The 25,515-nt window shown below is 39.3% G+C and overlaps 1 protein-coding gene across 9 annotated transcripts in view; it reads left to right on the top strand.

The window, feature by feature from the left end:
- ltbp3 (latent transforming growth factor beta binding protein 3) overlaps positions 1–25,515 on the top strand; it is a 44,913-nt gene that overhangs the window by 13,664 nt on the left and 5,734 nt on the right. For 2 of the 9 annotated variants that reach the window (XM_007563232.2, XM_007563230.2), the window contains exons 2-24: positions 7,888–8,157; positions 9,539–9,702; positions 9,778–9,883; positions 13,426–13,512; positions 13,610–13,726; positions 14,484–14,654; positions 15,166–15,255; positions 16,230–16,243; positions 16,320–16,386; positions 16,610–16,681; positions 17,724–17,852; positions 18,678–18,809; positions 18,902–19,030; positions 19,147–19,266; positions 19,746–19,868; positions 19,991–20,113; positions 20,837–20,956; positions 21,153–21,281; positions 21,425–21,595; positions 21,695–21,775; positions 22,415–22,543; positions 22,635–22,772; positions 22,864–23,004. In XM_007563232.2, the coding sequence (XP_007563294.1) occupies positions 7,888–8,157; positions 9,539–9,702; positions 9,778–9,883; positions 13,426–13,512; positions 13,610–13,726; positions 14,484–14,654; positions 15,166–15,255; positions 16,230–16,243; positions 16,320–16,386; positions 16,610–16,681; positions 17,724–17,852; positions 18,678–18,809; positions 18,902–19,030; positions 19,147–19,266; positions 19,746–19,868; positions 19,991–20,113; positions 20,837–20,956; positions 21,153–21,281; positions 21,425–21,595; positions 21,695–21,775; positions 22,415–22,543; positions 22,635–22,772; positions 22,864–23,004 (2,823 nt within the window). Of the gene's footprint in view, positions 1–1,096; positions 1,221–5,690; positions 5,863–6,820; positions 6,889–7,887; positions 8,158–9,538; positions 9,703–9,777; positions 9,884–13,425; positions 13,513–13,609; positions 13,727–14,483; positions 14,655–15,165; positions 15,256–16,229; positions 16,244–16,319; positions 16,387–16,609; positions 16,682–17,723; positions 17,853–18,677; positions 18,810–18,901; positions 19,031–19,146; positions 19,267–19,745; positions 19,869–19,990; positions 20,114–20,836; positions 20,957–21,152; positions 21,282–21,424; positions 21,596–21,694; positions 21,776–22,414; positions 22,544–22,634; positions 22,773–22,863; positions 23,005–25,515 lie in introns of those variants that run through there. The other 7 variants (XM_007563235.2, XM_007563231.2, XM_016676990.1 and 4 more) reach the window with 6 other exon arrangements.

The following is a 25,515-nucleotide window of genomic DNA, read 5'->3' as shown; positions in this document are numbered from 1 at the left end:
TTGATGCTCCATATACATCCAAGTCTAGCCAGTAAAGACCTTAAAGATGAAAAACTAATGGTGACCCAAGATGTTATTCCTTGCTGCTCTTCTTTGCTCCCTGTGGCAACATAAACCTGGATATGGATCTATCTTAGTAGCCAGTGGTTTAGAAAAAAAAGTGCTGCATCATAATTATACCCTTGGCCAGTCGTGGTTTATTTTCCACTTCAGTTCTGGTAAAAAATGTGTTACACGTGTCAATATGAGTGGCACCTGTGATTATAGAGGGGAAAAAAAGCTTCCACACAAAGTGAATGCACTTAAATTAATGTACTTAAAACAGTTTAAATTAAATTAAACTTGTGTAAGTTTATGTTACTCAAATGAAACTTGTTTTATTTTAAAATAATGTTTAGATAACAGCTTTATCAAAAATGGCAGTGAGTGTGTGTGGGGTTTCATTTTGCTCAGACCTCCTCTATGTTTTATTCATAGCCTTTAAACAAAGAACTTGTCTTTATTTTTCCCCTCCCCTCAACATTATGTCAAAGTGACTGTGGCTTCAGCTAAAAATGTTCCTGAAAACATTGTTCTTGGCTCAGTCTTCAACTTTTCTCCTTCATCTTCACCCGTATTTTCCTTGCTGGTTATCTGTGCTTCTTACGATGCTGGCCGCATTCACTCCAACTCACATTTTCTGTTATTCTTTCCACTGACTTAACCAAAAAGTGTCTCATTGTGTTTCTTTCTAGCTCCAAGCTGGGTGCATCATGACGAAATAAAAAAATAAAAATAAAACGATATACTTTAAGCAACTAATATTAATGTCGGCTTTTGATAAACGTATCCAGCTTTGATTTTAATGTTTAAGAATTGGTTGAAAATATCTTTTTTTAGTTTGTTTTAAAAGAAACTTCTCAGGTTTTTTACAATACTGGAGCCAGCTTGATGGATTAATGAGGAATTTAATTAAATGTTTTGTGGAATGTCACAGTAGTCGGAAAACTTAATGCAAGGAAAACTTTTACCACTTGTATTCTTTTGCCTGCTTGAAGCTGAAGACACCGGATCACAACATGCGTCAAAGTTGCCGTATTACAACTGGAATATTGCAGCAGTGGAAAAGCAGCTCCTGGATAAATCTTGGAAATGACGAAACGCAGACGAAGAAGCAAGCGTTCCCCTTTCCAGTCCGTCCTGAGTGGACGCATTTAGTCGCGGCTTGAGTCACAGTGAAAGTAAGCTGGCTGAAAACATCACATCTTGGTGTCTGAATCTTAAAGACTTGCTATTTGTAGTCCTGCCAGGCGACTGTGCTAAAGCAGGAGCCGGATCAGGGGCTGCATCATCGGTTCAGTTGGAGATTGTGTGCAGCCGCTTCAGACTCAGCAGGCTGCGGTTTGTAGAGCTATAATTTGTTGTTTTTGTGCTGTGAGGGTGCGGCTGTGGGTAAGAGGACAATATGACGAGGGAGTGGAGTGGGGGCTGCGATGCATCATCTCCAGACAGACTGGAGCGTGGGTAGGTGTTTTCACAGGGGGAATCAAAGGGCAACCCTCAGGGTTTTGGGTCCAGTCGTTTATTTTTTGCCATCAAACGCACGCGCGTCATTCTGTCTCGTTTTTAGCGACAGTTTCTGCACTTTACTTCTCGATTTCACTATATCGTGTTTTCATGGGCCTTCTTGTTACAGTCAAATACTTTAATATATTTTATTGGAAGTTTGTCTGATTTACTTGTGAAATGTGTCCTTCTCCTTGCCCAGTCAGTTTTTTATTTTTCTTTTAAACCTGATTCTACTTTAAACATCTCCACAGTTTTGTCCCTGTCCTGCCTGCCGTGTTCCTTTGGTTTTTATGTTTTTGTTTATTCTGTAATGTTCTCTATCAAACCTTCGCAGAAAACTGGATTTATACTGAGATTAAGCTGTACACATGTGGACTCTGTTTGCAAAATAGATGACCTCTGAAGGCATTTCGCTGCACTGGATTTTATTAAGGGACATCAAAATAAAGGGAGCTAAATACAAAAGCAGGTTTTCATTTATAAATATATATTTTTTCTTTCTGCACACAATGCTTTGGGTAAGACTTTGTGTTGGTGTCTGTGTGTCCTGCCACATACATCAGCTTTGCTTACTTAACAGCTAAGGAATGCAAAATAAATTTTTTCTCACAGGAAAGTCACAATTATCCCACTTGAAGCAACATTTCACTTTTCGTTTTGCATTCCTCCTGAGTGCTTAATGTTTCTTTATGCATCGTCTTTACCCCTAAATAGACGGATCTGCGTTCTCTCCATCCTTCAGCGCTTATGGGCAGATCTGGCATTTTAAGGAACAGCTCTGATTACGTCAGGAGAAGTGGTGCTGATAAAGCTAGAGGACAAACGGACTCCCTTTCTTTCTGTCTTTTTTATCCAGTTTGCTTCACTCTACTTTCTGAATAACTCCTCTCTGGGAAAATTACACACTTCCTGAGTCTTGGAGCACACCTACGAGCTGGAACTATGCATTAAATCAGACCTGACAGCCAAAGGATACGGTCAACTTTGACTCCTTTTAAGTTTAATTGAAGTCATATTTTGTAAAAGATCAATTAATATGCAGTATAATAGCTCTCAGCATTGTACGTTTTCTAAATATAAAGTACAATATGTTCTGCGCAACTGACACGAAAAACAAATGTGTTGGGGGATGAAAAAAGTGAAACGACACTGGAGCTTTTAGGCACATTGAAGTGTAAGAAGTGAATTATTTAGGATTGTTTGCACATCTCCTTGGAGCAGACAGAACATAACTAAAGATGGAACTGTTACCAAAAGACTCCCGTTTTCTACGACTAACACGTGGAAAGTATTGCTCATTATAACTCAATGATTTTACAGCCACAAGTCCCTCCTCCTGCCCCCGTCAGCCAGCCAAGGCAGCCCTGTTCATGCCTCGGATTCATGTCGACCACCTCATAACTCTTAAGCACGTTTGATTTTTTGATTTTTTTTTTGTCTTTAATAACATACCACCTCTCGACTCAGGAATGTGTTAGATCTGCAAATGCAAAGGTGTGGCACAGAAACAGAAATCCCAGAACCTATAAGCGAGGAAAGTCCACAAGCGACTCGGGGATTGTAAATTTTACTAATGAACTCCAGGGTGATGATTTTATTTTCACAGTGAAAACCTTCTGATCTCAGCTTTAAGGCTTTCTGCTCTTTCTTCGCACTGTACAGTGTGGTTGCAGTCAGCTAACCGCAGCGGCTCTTCAGGAGACGAAACACCCTCCACTTAATAGCACACGCAGACGAGCACGCCCACTAACATGCACGATCTGCCAAAAACATTAGCGTGTGCGCAGTCGGGGTGACTCGGGCTCAAATAACAAGGCCAGAAGTGAAGTGAGAATTTACTGTACGTGTGCAAGTTACTGCATCCTTGTGTACCTCTGGATGCAAGCAGACATAATAAAAAACACTTTATGGGAAGCAAAGAGTGTGAAAATGGAGGCATCCGGTGCAGCGGCAGGGCCACTTGTTATTCAATCTTAGACTGGAGATGAAAACAAAATGGCATCTTTCTGAAATAACAATCTTTGGACACGGATCCGTCCTTCCTTCCTATCATAGTTCAGTCTAGTGTGGAGGATATATTTTTGGCAAAGAAGAAACCACTTAACCACTACTCCCAGTAGGATAATGCATCTCAAATAGTCTCAAACTGGCTTCTTGCCACGATAACCCAATGACCCGTGTCGTCCCCAGATCTCAGTCCAGTGGAGAATGCTTTGTGATGTGGTGGAACAGCAAATTCACAGAGAATCTGCAGCATCTGCTGGATGCTGTCACGTTTTGAGTCAACAATTCAGAGGAATGTTTGCAACGTCTTGTTGAATGTAAGACATGGATAATTAAGGCAGTTCTGCAGAGTTAAGATGCTGCTCCTGGGAATTGGCTGAGGTGAGATTCCAAGTCATTTCTGACCAGGAAGTGTCTGAGGGAAACCGGTTACCCCGACAACCTGATCTCCCATAAACAGAAGACAATAAGGATGGATGGCCTTAGCTTTACTTTTTTTTATATATAATCTTTTTATAGATGGAAATGACATAATGAAAAATGGCACAATGAAACAATATGATATGAATTTTTTAATCCATGTACTTTATTTTAAGAATTTATTTGAGCTTTTAGGAGCTGCGACTCTTTTATCCTTTAAAATAAATATACCTTAGTCTGTAGAAAGCACTTACAAAGCATTGGGAGCAATTAAATTAATAAATTATATTAAATTTTCCATTTGTTTTAAGAAATATAATTTTATTAGCTTATGGGAGAAAAGGTTTAGATGTTTATAATTTCTACGGGAAGCTCTACTGGTGCTTTTTTGCGGTTATTTGTGTGCGTCCTGTTTTGTTTTTCTCTCCCATGTTCTAAATAACACACACACACACACACACACACACGGACACACGTGTTGTTTTAATTATTACTTATTTGTTTTTCTTCTTTTTCTCCCATGCTGTTCTTAGTTGGTATATGCTTTGTTCACATTAATAAGAAAAACAAAGCAACAGGAGATGAGAAGATTTCTGCTCGTTAAGTTGTAACTCTATATTGCTGACTGAAAAAATTTAACACTTTTCAAACTAAACGAATGTCATTGGTTGTTATAGAGGATGTATCTAGATAACGGACTGTATGAGAATCTGATTGAATAATAACTTTTTACAAAAATAAGACAGTTTTTCTCAATCAGAAAACATTCTTACTCAGCTGGTTGGAAATGTTTGACTCAGAATAGATTTAACAAGAGTAAAGCGTAATGGAGTGTGATCGTCTTGAAGCCATGCCATGGCTGCTTGTACTGGAAAGACCTCAAAGAAACCAAATCCTCACACGCAGCTGACTGACAGCTTGCAGCGCAGTTATTACACTTATTATTGCAGCAGCGTTACCTGATGTCTATTATTTCTGTTATTATGAGTGGTGTGGATTCTTTTCCACTCGTCGTGCATCAGAGTGCTCATTCGTGGGACCCCCATTCCCGTTCCCACGGCAGATTGTGAGCCTCAGTATGAAACATGATGCCTCGGCTCTTCCTGGTGTTCATCAGCGTAGATGAGAGCTCCCGGTCTTACACAGATGCTTTCCCGGCCAGACGGAGCCTCAGACCAGACCCTGCCTGCAGTTTGTCATCTCCTCCGTCTCTGCTGGTTCAGATTGTGTAATAATGACAGTTGGAAAAGAGGTGCTGCTTCTTTTTGCTTCTTCTCTCCGTGTGTGTGTGTGTGTGTCTGCGATCTCACTTTTCGGCCCCCGCATCTTTCCCAATTTCCTCCTGCTCTGAATCCAGGGGCCGAGACGGAGTCCGATCCGTGGAAACCGGAGGAAGTCTGACAGGGTTGAGCTGGCAGGTTTCAGTCTGGAGTTCTCTGTCTGTCTCTCTATCTCTCTCTCTCTGCCTCGCTCTCTCTTTCTCTCTCTCTCTACCCCCCTCTCCCTCCGCGTGTTGTTGCCTGCGCTCAGTTGCTGTGATTAAAGGCCCCTGTGACACTGAACTACAGGCAATGAGAGGCTGCTTCTGAATTATCCGTCTTGTGTTCAGATTTAAGCTATTCCACTTTGGCAGCTGGTTGTTTTCAGTTTTGTGTTGTTTTTTTTCTTTTTTCTGCCTGAATTTTACCATGTGAGGATGTCCCTGCCGTGTTTAGTGATTCAGTTCCCTAATTATGCCGCAGCCCAGACTCCTCGGCAGTACTCGCCTAATTGCTTACATGTGTGCACACTTGGCTCACAAGCAGACGGAGCTCTCCTCCTCTCCTTTTGTGTCCTCACTTCTTTTGCTCTTCTGTGTTTGTTTGATGAATAAACCAGTTGAGTTTGACGGTATTTATTAAAAAATCTTTTTATTGTTTTAGCTGCCGTCAGAAAAAGTGGGAGGAAAAAATAGAGAAGATAAATCTGCATGTTGATTTTAAATCATTTTGTGATGCATGAAGCAAAATTAAATACACTAGAGAAGAAAGAATTGGGGGAATTCACCAAGCTGCTCGCTCTAAATGTGTGCATTCATCTGATGATTAAACCAAATGCAAAGAAAGACCTCTCTTAGTCTGAGTGAGGGACTTTATTCACATTTAAATGAGCTATAGTGCATGCATTTAGAGGGGAAATCAACTAAGTTTTATGTTTAGTTCTGTAATTTACCACTAGATAGATCCACACTGTTTGAAACACTCAGATAAAGTAAATGCTGTCCTGTACTTTTGGTTCAAGGAAAGGAAAAGATAAAAATGACCCGCTGTGCTGCACAGGAGGTAGAGCAGATTTTGTTGGTAGCGGTAATATTTGATTTTTGCTCTGGCACGCTGCAGCATGAAGAAAGAAAAATTGATCTTTGGGTTTTCTTATAGAAATGAAAATCATAAAGCTGAAACTAAGACACTACAGACTTTCAGAAACTAAATGTCTTACTTTTACAATCTGGGATCTTTTTAATTTACATTAACACTTATATCTTTTACAATCTGCAACATATATAGATAAAAAAAAGCGTTATTTAAAATATGACGGATCCCTCAGAAGGTTAGATATGAATTTGTTGACGTTTTGAGGAGAACCTTGTGCTTGCCACAACTCTGAGAAAATATTTGTCTTTTTAATCACTTTTGCACTAGGAGTGTAAAAGTGCAAAAATAATCATGGTGTCAAGAGAAAGAAGAGAAACTTAATGACTAGAAATTTGGTTTGTTTTAAAAAATATTAAACAATAACGGATAGGTGGATGGTCAATGGTTGTTGTTTAGTTCTCCATCCTATAGGTGGTGCTAGAGAAGAAAGTTTTTCCGATTCATCTTTGCCGTCAAGCATAATTTCCCTAAGATCTTCTAAAGAGCCTCAACATATTACTTGGTAAATATAATTAAAGCCTCTTATTTTTAGAGAGCAGTGGGTTTTTATTTTTGTTTGTTTTTTTGTATCGTTCTCATTGTTGGATCCTGAGCAACAATGAGACCTTTTCTAAAACAACTGAGGTCTGCAGTGTTGTTCCTTTGTGACCTAAATGAGTCATTGATTTGCTCTTGAAGTAATTTTATTACGCTTGCCACTCCAGGGAAGGATTATCCCTGTTCAGTCTTCTCCATTTCTGCTGGGTCTCCAAAGTGAATTTCTTCAGGACGTGTTGTTTTTTTAAGATCTTTTAACCTATCATGTTGTGTGACAAGTTTCTTTTGACATAATTGGTTGATTTCTTAAATGTTACCCCTGGTGGAAGGGGGGGGGGGGGGGAGATACATTTTCAAAAAAAATGTTTTTTAAAAATGTAAAAAACAATCTGCTATTGTTCAAATAATAGCAGGTTGTTTGCTATTGTTTGAACAATAGCAAACAGATTTCACTATTGTGTCACATGTGAAATCTTCCTTTTTCCTTCACGTCACTGCCTGCTTTCTCTTTAGCTCTTTAACTTTCACCGTTGTGTAGTTGAAGTTTCAAACGACCGGCTCTTGAATAAACACAGCGGAGAAAACCCAGTGAAACAGCAGTGCATAGTATATATGCTTTGAAGCGCTCTGGAGCCAGCAGGTTTCCCACAGATCTCCAGATCTTTCCCATATGTCAGAATGAAGCCGTTACACAGATCGATGACTTTACCTGCTCCCTCACTTGCCTGGCTGGTTTTCAGGGACCTTTCAGTTCGTCAAGCTGATTTGGTTTTTATGGCATTACAGTTCAAAGAGAATATGGTCTTACTTATTCCAGCTTTTTTCTGTATCTGCCTGTTTGATATGTGTGCGTACTCTACAATATGCGAGGCATCCATTTGTTAAGCTAAATGGTTAGTGTGTAAATCACATGCTAACCTATGCCTGCGTTGATTTTTACATGTTTTTCTCTTTCTCCCTGCAGTCGTGTGTCCTCTGACGTGCATGAATGGAGGAGTGTGCAGTTCCAGGAACCACTGCCACTGCCCGCCTGGCTTCACGGGCCGACTCTGCCAATTTCCACTACAGCAAGCGCAGGCGGCGCACGGCAACAGGCAGCCCGTGTACCCCGCCTCCCTGAAGCCAGACGGCCAAAAGCTGGTGGAGCACACGGCCATGGGGCGCACCCAGATGACACAAACACACTCTGTTTTCACCCTGCCCCTGTCACAAGTGGGGCACCACTCATCAGAAGGTAATTATTGCTCACTTCAACCTATTTGGGTTTAATTTGTCGTGATAAATAACACTGGATTACAAAAAATATCCTTTGGAAGTTTATGGGGGTGTTTTTTCAACTGAATTAGGACTATTTTGCAGCGCTGAATCCAAAAATGACGTCCATTTTTTTCTCAATCAGGTCAGGTTTTTATTCTAATTTGATTTAGAGATATCCAATTTTCTGACTGTGACAGGGTTCTCATATGACTTGGACAAACAGAAATATGACTGCCCAAGGCCAGAGTTCACTTTGGTGAAACTTATTTAGCTCTTCAAGTGGTCAAGATGGCAGGTGCAAAAATACAAGGACGTCCAGATAAGTCAAAACAAACAGCAGCACCTTCAAGGAAAGAGTCCATCACCTTCACTGTGACATGGCAGGAGTCTAGCCACAGACTGACTCCCTGTGGCGCAGAGCCCTGCTTTTAAAGCCACAGGCTCCCCCCACAGAAAGACCAACCGAGCAAACAAAAACAATTACTTCTAATCCAAATAAACTTGATTACATTTTTGTGACATTATCAGTTCATTTCTGTTAATATTTTTCATCCAAAAAAGAGGTTTTAGGAAAAAGAAAACTGTTTTCTAACAGAATGCAGGGTTTCCCCTAGAAAACGTGCTAAGCCCGGTGGTTGTGTGCTGGGGCAGTCATTCATCCAGCGGCCCGCCGTGTTTTTGAGTATAAAAATACTTAAAGTTGAAAAGAAATGTGAAAATATCAATTGATACTTATGTGTTATTGGAAGATTAATGCTTGAATACCGACATAAAGTCTTAAAAATTTCAAACATTTAAAATAACTAAAATAAATAAGCAATGCTTAGCCTGGTGGAGACGCAAGTAAAGCCTGGTGCCCCGCCAGGCTTATAATACCCTGGAGTGTATCAATTAAATGTTACAAACTTGGATTTCTGTAAATTGAATAATAAACATTGATAAGGGTAATTACATATGAATTGTACTTTTTACAGGTTAATGTTTGAGTAAAATAAATGCTCTTTTATTCTGTGAACTGGCAACATGTTGCCAAAATTTCAAGCAAAAATTTTGTATTTATTCGCAGAAAATGAGAAATGGTGATGCAGCGCTTTCAGACCTCAAATAATACAAAGAAAACAAGTTCATATTCATTTAGAAACAACAATGCTAATGTTTTAACTCCATTCAGAAATCAGTATTTGGTGGGATAACCAGGAGTTTTTCGATGGGGTTCAGTGCAGTGGACTCTATTCTTTTCCAGAGTTGCATATGAAATACGTTTGTGGTTGCGACTTAACAAAAGGTGAAGAATTATAAGAAATGCTTTTTGCTGTTGTCTCATTTTCACCCGGTCTGTTCCTTTTCTCTGTTTTCAGTGCAGATTAACGTTCGTGTTCACCACACACCGGACACCTCGGTCATCATTCAGCCTCATGACCAATCGGACTCCAAACCTCCTCACAAAATAGCAATGCGGCCCTTCCTACCGAGACACAAACCAAAAGGCCGCTGCTTTCAGGAGACGACTCCCAAACAGGCCGTGTGTATAAAACCTCATCACCAGTGTAGAATATTACACGTCACGCCCGCTGATGAGGCTTCTGAATCGTTCCAGTGCAACAGCACGCCGCTTCCCGTTCTGACCAATCAGGAGGATTGCTGTGGCAGTGTGGGAAACTCATGGGGACAGAACAAGTGCTACCAGTGCCCCAAATTACCAAGTGAGTAACGCTGGCCATAAAATACATTTTATTGTTCCCATTCCGGCTATTCAAATGTCATAAACTCCTATTTTTAATTTTAATACTGTACTTAAGCTCAGATCTAACAGTTTTTAATAAGATATTCCAGCAAAATCAGAAACTGTGGAAAATGTTCCTCAGATATAAAATAATGATTCATTGGGCCACATTGTTTTTCATTAAAAAAAAACCACATGCTTCACATGCTGCTGAGCAAACAGTAAAGTGACTACATGTAGTTCACACTAAGACCAAAATGGTGTTGAGGACATTTATATATATATAAGAAACTGAATTTATTTAGGGATTGCTAGAGCTTCAATTTGCAAAAAACTGAGACATGATGAGTCAAATTTTTTAAGCTTTCATAACAGAGTGACTCCTGACAGAAGTGGTGCAACAGAATTAGGTTTGCATGCTAATTTGCTAGCCCACATTTGCAGCTCAGCCTCCAAAATAGACAACTGTCCGTTTTTAATACTGATTTTCCCCCATTCCTGCAGCTTCCTGGTTGACCTCTGGTCTTGAGTTGTTCCTTCAATCTTTCTATTTATTTCATAGTTGCGGTGGTGTTCACAGGCTTCAGGCTTCCTTCCTTTTCCTCCAAATGTAACAAAAGTTATTCTGGCCCAACAGTAACATTTTTGCTTCAATTAAAGATCTCATCCATTTGTGCATTTGCAGAGCGGTTTCTGGCTTCTTCGCCACTGAGCGGCCCTTCAGGCCGTGTTAGTACAGCTCCACTCAGGACAATAGCCGCATCTTACCAGCTTCAGCCAACATCTGCACAAGATCTTTTTTGTGTTTTAGGCTTTGATTCACACATTTCACACCAAAACCTTCTTTGTTTTGGAGACATGATGCTCCTTTGTTTGAGGTGTTGCCTTGAAATACAGCCACGGGTTTAATTTAACTCGCATGTTCTGAAGTAACTTATCAGCAGCTTTCAAAGCCGTCTGTTTCAAGGATTTTGTCGATTTTGTGTATTTAAAATTCCGAATTTGAATAAGGTGATGAAAATGCTCTTTCAGGTAAGGTACGGTAATTTTATTTACGGAGCACATTTTCTGCAACAAGGCAGTTTAAAGTGCTTTACTTGAATCAGAAGGAAATACAAACAAAACAACAAAACTAAAAGAAAGAAAAACAAGCACAGCAGAAGAACAGCTACACTTTAAAATGCTCCAGTCGATCTGGGTTGAAACTGTAAAGCTAAATCTTAGTTCTCCTTGTTTGATTCTTGCACTCCACAGTTTATAAATTAACAGGAGTTTCTCTAAGTCTTTCTCTGATATTAAAAGTATAAAAACTAAAACAACGCCTGTCTTATAGTTCAGTTATTTAGCAGTAGAAATATTTTTTTTTTATAATCCTACCTGGCCAAAACCAGACGGTGAAAGAAAAGTGAGTCTTTTCTTAGACTGTATGTAAATATGTGTTTCCCGCTGTAGACGTAGCATATGGTGTTGAAAACAAAGGGGATGAGAAAAAGTCATGGGAATCACACTCAGACAGGGAGACAGAAACAAATAAATTTTTTTTGGGGGGGAAGGCCTCTACTTCAGCTCATTCCTCTGCGCCTGCTCACTGTCATCACCCTGCTGAGGATTAGATTTCAGGAAAGTCTTGGCCTCTCACGTTTTCCACTCCGCCATTATTCCGTCTCTCTCGGTGCTGGCTCAGACAATGCGGGCTTTGACGAAAACCTGACACCGTGAGTCTGGTCGGCGCTGCAGATGACTCGACTCCTGCACACACCGCTGTCACTTTTGTGACTCATGTGCGCATTGTTGAACCCCTCCTCCTTTCTTTTTTCAGTAAAAATAGCCATGACCTGGCCGTCTTTTCCAACGTTTCTTTTTTTCCCCTATTTTTCCACGATGTGCAGTGTTCCCACAGCTCTGTAATAAAACTGCCTCAAATATTTCACTCCCTTATAGAAAAAAAGATTCTCGTTTAGCAATACCAGTAAGAAGAAAAAGCAACTACTTTACGAGTTGAGATCTTGATAAACACTTTTTTTTTTAGTCAAAGGCTTGAATAAAACTTACATTTGAAAGGAACAAAATAAAAAACAAAACAAACGGAAAAGATAGTTTACCACATAACAAAGACGTAGTTTTGGAAAATAAGTGACATGATGTCAGAGGATGAATGTGGTAACAGAACGAGCACCCAGTATAGAAACCGCTCAACCACACTCATTTTCTTTCTAAAATAAACCAAGAAGATGCGATCTAGAAGTCACAAAGTTTATTTCCTTTTTCAGAGAGAGGAACAAGACTTTTCTGTTTGCAAAGTCGCTGCTGTTTTTTCACAGAGCCTCTTGAAAACATTCTTGTTTTAACATTTTTTTCATGTAAATTCTAAAGTTTTGCTAATGTGATTTTATACTTTGACTGGGCCATTCTAACATGAAGACTGTCTGATTTGAACCATTCTTTTGGAGCTCTGGCTGTCGGAAGGTGAATTTCTCCCCAAGTTTTATTTCTTTCCTTTTACCGACCCGGACCAACTTCACTCTTCCTGACTGAGACGAGCGTCCCCTCACCATGATGCTGCCGTCACTATTTTTTTCCACCACATACCGTTCTTTGCACACGGACATAAAAACTAGTTTTTCATTGCTATTTTCAGAGTAAAGAGGGATAAAAGCAAATGACTCCTGCTCATTTTTAAAGTTTTATCATGTATGAGTACAAGACAGCTTACGTACTAAGTATTTTTCTGCAGGCTGTCTCCGCTGTCATCATACCTGTAGGGGGCGTACTTTTGAAACCGCTTCAACTAAAGGAACTGAAAAGCCAAAAAACAAATTTTCCATTTTCTTTTTCAGACTCTACATTATGCTGCCTTCTAGGTTTGAAAAAGCTGCTGTTGGCATGCAGCTATTTTTGGACACTAATGTCTAAAAAAGCTGCTGCAGCTTTTTTTATTCACCTGGAAGCTCAGACTTCTCTGGGTTTGATGGAAGCTGCTTTTATAATAATAATAAAAAAAATCTTCTTTTGCATGCCAAAATAATCAAACGTTGGTTATTATATAAAATTTAAATATAAAATGAAATCGCACTAACAGGCAGTCCTGATTATGCACAGAGACATTTTCTTTGCAGCACGCTTATTAACTTTGGAGAGCTGTCGCATGCAGAAAGAGCTGTAGAACAAATGAAAGGTATCATATGGCCTCCTAAACTCAGGGACAGACAAATTAAGTGTATTAATTTAGTCATGTCAGCCCTCAGTAAGCCAGCAGGCCTCCACAGGCCTCTCATGCAAAACAAAGGAGTTTTGTTACTAATTTAAACATAGACATTGGTTTTGGATTTGTTTGCACCAGTGTAATGTTATACAAGTATCTCCATGTGTGGCAAAGAACGTAGATGTTGTTTATCTTTAAAGATTTCCATCTAAATGTTTTGTTCATGTGTGAAATCTTAAAAGCTTTTTTTTTTCACACTCAGGAGTTTTGTAAGATGTAGAAACACCTTTTTTTGGATCTCCTGTCTCTTCCCCCCTCAGACGCATCAGTCAAACACACCATTGTGGAAGAATACGGCTCTACCTGTCCGCAAGGCTACAAGCGATTTAACAGCACTCACTGTCAAGGTAACGACTCGAAACACGAGCCGTGCCATTTTCCGGATCTCTTGCGGAAATCGGCGTAACCTTTTTTATTTTCGCCTCCCTCCTCCCGACTGTGAAGACATCAACGAGTGCAGCCTGCAGGGTGTCTGTCTGAACGGAGATTGCCTGAATACGTTGGGCAGCTTCAAGTGTTCCTGCAAATCTGGCTTCGTTTTGGAGAGAAATCGATGTGTTGGTAAGTAATAACATGATATCTCTTCAAACTACTGATGCTGAATTTCTCTCTGTAAGTTTTTTCTTTCAAATAAAAAAAATGTATTTATAATTATAAATCTTCTGTATTAATGCAAAGTCCTTATTTTTAATCAAAGATATTGAGTTGCTCTTGCTCAAAACTCCTCTCTGATGCTCAAAAAGAGTAGCTTGCTGATAAATATGCTCTGCACACTGAGGCATGTTGCTGAGCATAATGAGATTTGTGAGTAAGTAAAAGTTATTCATATTGCGCCCATCAGACAATGAAATTACAAAGTGCTTCACAAACATGAAAACAACAATAGCAGGATTTAATTTAATGTCTCTTCTGCAAATATCTTCTGTTTAAATCTTACATTTATGCTTTAACATCTTCTGTAGGGATGATGGGTTTTTTTTGTTTTTTGGAGCATTCGTCTTTGCTTTCTCTTGGTAACATCTCAATACCATGTGGCTTCAGTGTCACTGCTCTCTTTGTGCTAACAGTTCCTACCAGACTATCAAAGAGAGCAAAGGTGAGACTTCTGGTTTTGCGCACAAACAACATGAAAGTTGACTGTGAGAAACGAGATTCGAACAGGAACAACAAATATTTCTGCAAGAGACATTAAATCTGACTTCAAGAAACTATTTTCAAGGAATGAGCGGAGCATATTTGTAAGCAATGAAGAAGCAGAGTTTTGTGGGGAGAGATTGAAATAAACAATATTGCTCCCTTATCGCTGTTTTAACCGAAGCACGTCGTGTGTCAGAGTCTCCGCCGGAGCAGGCGCAGTGCTTCCTGTTGGCGTCCGACGCCAGGGGCTGCGAGCACCCGCTGGTGAACCAGATCACCCAGGAGATGTGCTGCTGCACGGTGGGCAAAGCCTGGGGCCACAAATGTGAGAGATGTCCTCAGGTGGGCACAGGTGAGTCAGTCGCCGTAGCGATAATGTTCACTGAACAGTTTCAGCTCATCCAGGGACGAAGCTCAATTCCCTCCGCGTTTCATGACTCCCGTTGCTTGGTACATTGTTGAAGAATGATTATTATTTTTTTTCCTGAGTTTTAAATAATTGATTGCATTTTTCTTTTTTTTTCTTTTTTACTTTAGCTTAAAATGTTATTACCGGTTGTTTTACATCTCATTGAAAGAAATATTGTATTTCTCTGTTGGAAAAACAAAAATTGTATTTATTGCATGCATGCATTTTTTTTAAACTAAATGCACAATTCTTTTCAAAAGTTAATGTTTAATTTTTTTAAACAAGATGAGTCAAACCTTGTCTCACTGCTGCACATCCAAATGTGGTTTCACTGCGTTTATTTTTGTGTAAATCCCAAATAGTAGACTCTTTCTAAACATAAATGTCAAATCAATGTAATTGCATACAACCAAATAACGGTTAAACTTTGTGTCTTTCCTCATGCTGTATTTAGTGGCCTTCAATAAGATTTGCCCTGCTGGGAAAGGATACTATCTCCAAAGCATAACAGAAACCGTGGCCTTGCCTCCCATCATCTTCCATCGTGAGTGTTCGAACTTACATCGGTTCTCCTGGAGCTCGTCAGAAGTTTTCATACCGTCGCGGGAAGGAGTTTTAGGCTGATGTTGCTCTTTGGGATTTATTTGAACCGTTCTGTTTCTTGGGTGGAATAATTTAGTGTCAAACACAAATTGCATGTGTGAGTTTAAATGTTTGATGGTCATAATGACACAAGTCGGTTCAAATATGTACGTACTTTGTTTTTGAAGCCATCAACTAGCTTCTGCTGGACATTCAGCCACTTTTCTAAGTAGAATTGGTAGAGCTTATTTAAATTGGTTCCTTTTTCTGACGTGGAAGCCAATTTCTAATTTTAAGACACATAAATTCAGAGAGGTGAAGATAAAAACTTTCCAAAAGGTTGATTTTAGTTTGGTTTATCAATAAAAAAAAAAGAGTTGTTCTGATGTGTTCTTGGAATCGCTGACCAGTTTTAACACGTAACTGTATCAAAGTTTCACCAGTGTGTTTCACAGGAAAGCAAATTTCAAATATCTGTCCAATGAGACTCTGCCAACCTAGAAGGAAGTTTTCGTTTTATAATCTTTAAACAAGACGGTGATCCTAAACAGACATGAAAAGTGCTCTCAGAACGGATACAACAAGTTGTGGCCTTACCGTATCGAAAATAAGTTTTACATTTTTAGGGTAAAAATGTAAAACTTAAAATAAGCTCTACACCTTCTAGAAAGAAGTGTGGTTAAATATCCAGCTAAATTATTGCCAGCAACATTACAGACATTAAATGTGTGTGTTGCATCATCATCATCCCATCCTAAAAGAAGAACAAAAGTGTAATTAAAAGGCCAGTGTCAACATTATGTTCCTACCCATGACGGACGTATGTAAAGTTCTGACCAGCGCCGTTCATATGTCCGACATCTCTGCTTTGTAAGCCTTTAATCCTGTTATTAGAGGTTCATCGTTTTAACCTCGCTCTACCACTTTTCCTTTCAGCACCACTTGTGACGGTAAGATTTTGTTTCTATTTGTAGATGTAGCTTTTTCTTTTGCTGTCATGAAATATTTCCCCCCTCCTGTGATCAGGAGAAGCCCCCGGAGCCGACCACGGCGCAGCAGACTTCTGTCAGCACCACCCGACCGCGAGTGCCTGGTAAGCGCTCCCCCCTTTCGCAAAGAAAGTTAGACGTGCTGCAAGTAACGTTTGAACGTCTCGAGTTACTAAATGTACCGTAAGCTGCCACATTGAGGGGAATGTTTCTTTCTTGCTGCTAACTGACAGAAGATTGCAAAGAAATGTTGCCTCTGTGGAGTACAAAGACCAAAGATCAACATGTCATGGTTGCTGGTTCATTTCTCCTCTGTTGGATCCACAGTTGTTAAACCCACTCCTCCGCCAATCGTCCGAATCCCCCCAGGCAATGACCCCTTCGAAATAGACCCTAAAGGTAAACGTGAGTTTAACACCAGTCCAGCACAAGAGTTGCTTCTTATTTATTTATTCTCTCCTCAACACGAGCTGGTTCATGTTTCACTCGCCTGAAAACTGGGAAATCCAGCGCTCCGCAAACGCACCCAGAGTGAGAGGCGGTAACCATGGCGAGCTTCGCCTCCGTCTCTCACAGATGACATGTTGACTTCCTGCTTGCAGAAAATACCATTAATGATAACTCTTGTGTTTTTTTTATAGTTTTTTTTTTACCTCACATTTCCAAAACCGTCGTTTAACATGAAGCTAATTTTCCTGCATGTCTTTTGTAGTTAGCTGATGCTTTTGGTCGCTGTGCATGTTATGTGACATCAAACACGAAGCATGAACCAGCCTGACGGCTTCGTTCACACACATTGTGTGTTAGGAAAGCTGCCACAACTACAGTTTTCCTTTTTGCTAAACATTTCAAGTAAGATAAACAAATGCCAAATCTGATCACTCCAATCTGATCCAATTTGTGTGATTACCTTTCATTCATACTGACATTTTCAGTGGTGCCTCTTAATTGCAGTTATGTGAAAGTGAAAACATCAATAAGATATAATTATACCTTTTGAGCTTTTCCACTTTTTGTCCTGTCACAACTACAAACATCAATGTAATTATTGGTTGTTGTTTTTTTAGTGCATCATTGTGAAGCAGGGAAATTGTTTTTCTATTTTTTATATAAGCTTTTCATTCGCTAGCAATCTGTGTTGGATTATTGTACTATTTCTAGGAGACAGAACTTCCAGGTGGTGTTCATAGTTTTTTAGACATCACACTTCTTTTTGCCTTGCAGTTTTTTCTGTTCCTAATGTCACTGCAACATATTGCCATAGACAGACATAGTGAGAGGAGTAAAAATATGTACAACTCCTAAAAAAAACTGAAAGAGAACCGTTGATAAGAGTGATAGCAAAGTATAATTCTCGTTTCAATGTTTTTACATTGCTCTGTATACACACACATAGATGTATTGAATTAACACCAGTGGTCTCTTTTCTCTGCCCTTGAAGCGGAGACAGATAAGTGCGGCCTGAGCAGAGGCATTTGTGGTCATGGGAAGTGCGAGAACAGCCCGAACGGCCACATCTGTCACTGTTTCCCCGGCTACCGTCTCAACCTGCAGAGGAACATCTGTGAGGGTAAGAGACGCCGGGAGAGAAAAACCAAGCAAAATTTAACTTATTTTCTCTTGCTGCTCCTGACAAAAGAGGGAAAATGTTGGGTTGCTGAAAAATTACATTTTGGACAAAAAGTGAATCTTCTCTCAAATCTTCTTACTAAACAACAACAGTGAATATTTTGACATTAAATTGGTTCTAGGATCACGATTTTAGACCAGGTTTTATTATATTAAATAAATATACAAACACTCACCGTACCTTGTGCAATAAATATTTTAAGTAAGTGGTCTGCTGGTAGCAATTTAGCATATTATATTGCTTGAAAATCACCCATAATTTTGTGTTTATTTGAGAATCAAGGAATTTAGAGCTAGAAATATTTTTAACTTAACCACCTGTTAGTAAATGTCATTAAACTTACTTAATACCTGAGCACAAGCAGAGACATGCAGACATGACTTTCACTACTTTAACTTTATTCCAGGTTAATGAGTTTTCCTGTGGAGACTTGCTTACTATTTTTTTTATTTGTGGTTTTATTTAAATCTTTTAGGAATTAGATTGTGAATGAAAGACAGATCTCCACGGAGGCCAGGCAGGTACCTGCAAGTCTGTGCAGACCTCACGTAACCTTTGCATTTTCATTATCGGTGCCCTAATTCCTCTGCTGAGCTGTGGGCACAATCTTTGAAAAGAGCAGAGATGCGCTGCTTATCACACGCTCCAATCCAGACAAAATGTCTGAGATTGCAGTTTCCCACTAATTGTTTTGAATACTCAGCACCACTTTTATTAACTTCTTGATTGCGTTTCACACCGACTTCGCGTTCTCTCCTTTCCCAGACGATAATGAATGTGACGCGGAGCCGTGTGGCCACGGCAGAGGCCGTTGCGTCAACACAGAGGGAGCGTACAAGTGCCAGTGTCGCCCGGGTTATAAGCACATGGTGCAGCACGGGCGACTGAAGTGCATAGGTAAAATAATCCAGAGCGGCTCTGAGTTTTATTTTATTTTTCTCCTCTGCAATGCTGTCAGATCTGACTGTGACGTTTGTGTTGTTCTACAGATGTAAACGAATGCCACAAACCAGATATCTGCGGCGTCGGAGGCCTCTGTGTCAACCTGCCTGGCTCCTATAAATGCGAGTGTCAAATCGGCTTCAGAAGCAAGTCCCACCGTTATCCGGCCTGTGAAGGTGCAAACACAGTTTCACTTTGACATTATGGACGGCGATGTAAATCATCTAACAATCTGGGTAATAATCCCTCTGTTCATCCTGAAATAAGAAGCGTAAATCTGGTCTTTTTCCAGACATTAACGAGTGTTTGAGTCCGGATGCTTGTCTGAACGAGCAGTGTGAAAACACACCGGGCTCGTATGAGTGCGTGCCGTGTCTACCCGGCTATGAGGCCCATGCTGGCACATGCTATGGTGAGTGTTTATTTTTATTTCAAATGTCACATGATACTTAGAATAGATGCAGTTACCAGGGTAAGGAGACGGAGGTAATGTGGATAAACAATGCAAAAGCTCAAAATCTTTTTCTGGTCTGGTTTCTAGCACAAATACCTCAGAGCACTTGAAATAAAATAAAACAATTTTTTTAGCAAGATAGAAGAGCTTATTTTTAGTCAATAATTTCTTAATATTGTTAAAAAGTGCTAGTTACTGTTACATTGTCATCAATATAAAGGAATTTCTGACTTTAAACAAGTTCCTATATTTTGCTGAAAAGTTACTAATAAGTTATTTTTGTCTTAGTTCAAGTACACCAAGATTTTTGCGCTAGATACCAGAAAGATTTTGTGTTTTTGCAGTGGAAATTATAAGGATTTCTGTTCTTAAGGTATATTGCTGCTGTAGTGATAAAAAGGAATCAGTTAAAATCCCATGTTTGACCTTTTCTTCAGACATTAATGAGTGTCAGAAGCCTGGCATCTGTCCCAACGGGCGCTGCGAGAACCTCCCTGGTACTTACCGATGCCTCTGCAACGAGGGCTTCCTTCACTCTGCACACAGCAAAAGCTGCAGTGGTAAGTAGTAGAAAATCTGACTTTTGCAAAGAATTAGTTTTTTGTTTTTTTTTTAAATGAGAAAATACATTCTTCTGGTTTAAACCATTTCATTTACAAATGAAAAAAAATCTTTTCTGCAGACATTGACGAGTGTGCGGACGTTCGACTGTGTGCTTACGGCCGCTGCATCAACACAGAAGGCTCCTTCAAGTGCCAGTGCTACCCAGGCTACCAGCGCACACAGGAGGGCAGCCACTGCGAAGGTGCAGATTACACCAAAATAACTTTGGTTTTGTTTTATTCGCATCAACTAGGCCAGGTGACATCCTCAAGCACAATTCAGGTTATTGTGGTGTCTGCACAAGATTTTTGGTCAAATATATACCACAATTAATTGTTTTTGTCTATAGCAAGAAGTAAACAATTTATGAAGCCTAATGTAATATTAGTAATGTTGCACAATATATTGCTGTAGCATAAAGGACTTCCAGGATCACTTCCAGCAACAGAAAGAGCTTGTTTTCCTCTAAAACTCAGGGAATATTGCATTGATGGTAATGATAACATTTATTTGCTTTTGTTTTGGTTTTCATTCAAAGACATAAAAATAACATCAACTGACTTTATTTTATGCATATTTTATGTTGAATTTTGCACCTTCTTGTTGTTCTGCTGTAATTTCAGTAAATATAACTAGAAGACATCATAAGCTGATACACTTCTTGTGTACTTATTAGATGAAATAAGTCATTTTTTGTATGCACATTACTATGTTTTACATCTAAACAAAATTATGCTTGAAATTTGGCATTTGCATACTAGGAAACTAATATTTCTAAATGTGTACATAAAGTGTACAATTTCACGTATTTTAGTGTTTTCTCTCTGAGATAAAAAAGGAGTTGAGATCCAGTTGCTGAAAAGGTTTCAGAGACATGAACTGGTGTGGAAATTTGAATAAAAACGTTCCTCTGCTGTCTCTTCAGACATTAATGAGTGTGAGAGGCCGTCGAGCTGCCTGAGGGGCCGCTGCATCAACAGCATGGGCTCGTACCACTGCGAGTGCCAGAAGGGCTACAAACTGGTTGGAGGCAGGGAATGCCAAGGTCTGTATCTCCTTCTGAAAGGATGTAAACATTTGGATTTTTTTTTTTTTTTGTATCTGTTTTCCTTTATTTATCACAAATCATTTTGAATTTTAGAGATTTTTATTTTTGTGCTTCGTCTCTGGAATTTTTTATTTTGCGACGGTTAGGACTGAAATTCAAATAATCAGTACAACCTTTGTGATTTCCCTTTCAGATATAGACGAATGTGCTGCAGACAGGAACCTCTGCCAACCCTACGGCTCATGTGAGAACAGACTGGGCTCCTACATGTGTGTCTGCAATCACGGCTATGCCCTCTCAGAGGACAGACACAGCTGCGAAGGTACGTCGCCTGTCATTCTAGATGAACCACATTCATCTAGTGAACAGAACACTGAAACCTTCTAAATCCCAAAAGACTTTTTAGCGTCATTTTTACAGATATCTAATAATTATTCGCTTCAAACTTTGCATTTCTACTTGCAGCGGTTCGAATCGTGACGGATGAGAAGAAGGAGTGTTACCTGAACCTCGACGACACGGTGTTCTGCGACAGCGTCCTGGCCATCAACGTCACCAAGCAGGAGTGCTGCTGCTCCATCGGTGTGGGATGGGGAGATCACTGTGAGATCCACCCCTGCCCCGTCTCCCACTCAGGTACCACAGAGGACGTAAATAGCAGAACCACTGTTTACGTTCATAATTCTGTTCAAAGTTTTGCTTTTAAAACTCTTTTTTTTTTTCCCTCCAATGCAGCAGAGTTCCACTTCCTCTGTCCACACGGACAAGGTTTCTACGGTGAACAAAGACTCCAGTACAGCCTGCCCGCCTACCACGGTGTGTTCATTTAAGTTATAATACTATATAATATGCAAACGTCGCTAACTGTGCAAATTTAAAGCAACAATTCAGTTTGTGTTTAACATAAAGAATGGAAAAAGATCTAAGAACAGTGCAGAAAATACATTTTTAGCACTTGTAGCCTTAGCTGCAAACTGTTAGCAAGGTTAGCATTACTGAAAGAAAGTAATTTCTTTTCTTCTTTTCTGTCGTCATTTCCGAATACAGCATGTTCCATGACAGATGGTGAATGTTTACAGGATAAAGCAGACACTTTGTTGTTGAACTCTGTGCATCCTTCCTTTTGTCAGCTGAAAGTATTGCTCTCTCTCGCTCTTTCACAGAAGGAATTGGCTACATGCAGGACTCAACATGTAGAAAATATATATATTTTTAAAAGATTCTTACATCTATGTAGTTCTTTTAACTTTTAATTGTTTTTTTTTTTACTTAAATTGTTCAAATAACTTTAATCAGTATGTAGTGGTCAACAAAAGAGAAAAAGATTCATTTATTGAGCTTACAACCAGGCGATTCTAGCTAATTTAAGCTATTTCAGCATCTGAAGGGGGGTTTTATAACTGCGAAGAGATCAAACCTTCTGCAGAATAACAATATTTAGTTTTTTGTCTGCAGATATTGATGAGTGTACTCTGTTTGCTGAGGAAATCTGCAAAAGAGGCCGTTGTGAAAACACACTGCGAGGTTATGAGTGCTACTGTCAACAAGGCTTTTATTATGACAGCAACCTTCTTGAGTGCATTGGTATGTAGTATCATGAAATTGTGAATAATTTCTGCATGTAGGACTTTCCAGACCTTTAGTTCTTGTTTCATGTCTTCATATTTGCTCTCAGATGTCAATGAATGCCACGACGAGTCTCTCTGCACCAACGGTCGGTGTGTCAATACTGACGGGGGCTTTTATTGCATCTGTGACCGGCCCTGGATCCCCGACTCCAGCAGGAAAAAGTGTGTGATGCCAACAGTTGCTGGTGAGTTAAAGTATCTCCCTTTCCATGGCTGAAACCACCTTTTTCCTAGCTTCTTCTTTGATAACCTTGAACTCTTAACTTTGTTGTGCAGATGTCAATGAGTGTGACAACCCAGGAAACTGTAAGAATGGCTTATGTGTGAACACAGTGGGTTCTTACTACTGCATTTGCTCTCCGCCCTGGACGCTGGCTGTGGACCGAAACAGCTGCGTGACTCTCGAGGAGCAGGCTGGTGAGTTCTCATTTGTCTGTCTTTGAAATCACTGATATTTCCATCCAAAACACCCAATTGAAAAAGTGTGTTTCAGCAAATACGCACTATAGTATAGAATTATCAGTAACTAAAGAGAAGTAGCAGCAGACATGCACCCACTAAATTTTCATTACTAATTTCTAATCTCCAGTTTTATTAAAGCTCTGACCTGCCTGCAGAAACTGATTTCATTCATATTCATTCATACGGCACCCATTGTTTTCTCAAGGCATTTATTCCACCAAGTATTCAGATTGTTTGGGAGCAATAATGTATTAAAAAAACAGCATTTAAGTTATTATTTCCTTCCAGTCATGATGCAGGACTTCACAGATATTTTTTTAGAATATTTCTGTTGTCTTTAGCGTTCTTTGAAGAATAATTTTCCATCCACCCTGCAGTGGGTGAACTGAACTGTTAGCATTAGCATAGAAGCAGTCTCCATGTTTATAGTTGACAGGATGTAGATAGTTTCTCTACCTGCTTCGAAAGGACTAAAATACATTTAAATGCAGCATTTTTCATGACAGGTAGAGGTTAAAAGCTCGGCAGGAATAAAGCTGAGCAACCTTAAAGTACTTTGTTCAGACTTTGCTCTCTCTCTCTCTCACGGAAATAAACCTCAGATTTATCTTGGATAAAATCTTTTGCACATCTGCCTAGTCTTACTTCTTCTTTAGACATTACTGGCATGAAGAAGCTAACTGAGTCTTCCTGACTCAGAACTGAGTCGAAAAAATGTGAGACATTTGTGTTTTCAGCAAGATCATCCCAGTCTTTGGCCAGTTTCTCGTTGTGTCTCAAAGTTGAACTTGCAGCACAAAATGTTTGTTTTTCTCAGCAGTGTTTTTGCTTTATGTGGAAAGAATGGGTTTCCTGTCAAAGTGGTCATATTTAGAGAACTTACTGTCAATGTCTGGCTCAGTATCTTAGCCTGCATCATGCTGTGTGTTTGACCAATGGAAAAGTTAACTCTCAAACTTTTCCACTCAAACTTTTGCACTTTGGTCGCCAAGAAAGATTATTTCTATTTTAATATAAAACGTTTGTTGAGTTTCCCTCCTGTCCAGTCACCTCTATGGCATGTTGCACTTGTTACTTACATTTTTTATTCCATCTTTCATTACATTACATACTTTGTTTCAATTTGTACCCGCCTTGACCTCAGATGATTTAAAGACATTTTTTGTAATCTATTTATTGTCTTTTGCAGAGAAATTGTAGGTATATGACCCCAATACATCTACTAACAAGAAGTTTACTCACGTCTCGTAGATAGATTTGGATAGCCTTAATTATGTGGCTTTCCTCTGGTTTTTGATCTACATATTAAAATTGGCAACCAGAATTTTAAAACTTAGACAGGTTTCTGAATGAAATTAATAAGGGAAGCTAAACCAGTTTTCAGTAAATCATAATTAAGCAGATAAAGAAGAACATTTTAAATGCTATTTTAAAAAGTCCCAAACCCTCAGTGATTTCTAGCATCACAGTTACTATAAATATACATCAGATGCATGGTTTCCTCTAGAAAACTTGCTAAGCCCGGTGCTCGTGGCGATGGCCAGTCATCCAGCTGGCTGCCATGTTTTTGAGTTAAAAAAATGCTTAAAGTTGACAGGAAATTTTGAAAATATCACTTGATAGTTATGTGTTGTTGGAAGATTGAAGGATTAATATCTGAACACCAACTATAAAGTGTTAAAAATAGGCAACAATTTAAAGAAAAAACTAAAATAAATAAACTATGATAAGCCTGGAGGGGGCACAAGAAAAGCCTGGTGGCCCGCCAGGCTTATAATACACTGTGGGAAGGAAAGCCATATGGGAATTAAGGGCAGTTAAAGTCCATTCAGATGCTCAAACGTATCATTACTACATGGAAAGTAAATGCATGACATAATGTATCACATATGACAAACATAATGCCCTTCCAAATATTGCGTCCAAATTGTCCTTTGCCATTGCATGCACTGATATTGTGATGATTGCAATCTAAAAATCTGTCCAGCTCTTCTCTAAGTGTACGAATGATGATGATATAAAATATCTGGAACTGAAACTGATAATGAAGTCAGTTGTGACAGGTAAAGCCAATACATTACCTGATGCATATTGCTGAAATGTAGTCAACAATCAGGCCAAAAGCTAACTCTGTCCCCACAATATGCAGCTATGTTCCTGTAAACATGTCTTGGAAGATGCATACATGCTATCAGGTGCAAAAATAGGTTAATAAAATAGAAACATTTGCCCAAATTTGAATGTTTTGAACTTAAAAGCAAAGGTCCTCTCAACTGGGGTCTGCTGACCACAGCAGTCTAGAAGTGCTAAATGTATGAGAGTGAATTTGTATCAAAAGTATCCACAACCTCATCAGCAATTTTTTTTGTCAAATGGAGATATGTTAACAGATTTGTGTAAGTGAAGATTTTTTGCATAATATACAAAACAATAGCTAAATAATTTCAAAATCATACATGAAAAGCC

The sequence above is a fragment of the Poecilia formosa genome, unplaced genomic scaffold (assembly GCF_000485575.1).
Source record: "Poecilia formosa unplaced genomic scaffold, Poecilia_formosa-5.1.2 Scaffold145, whole genome shotgun sequence".
In the NCBI taxonomy this organism is placed as follows: Eukaryota; Metazoa; Chordata; class Actinopteri; order Cyprinodontiformes; family Poeciliidae; genus Poecilia; species Poecilia formosa.
This window is presented reverse-complemented; position numbering and strand designations above follow the sequence as displayed.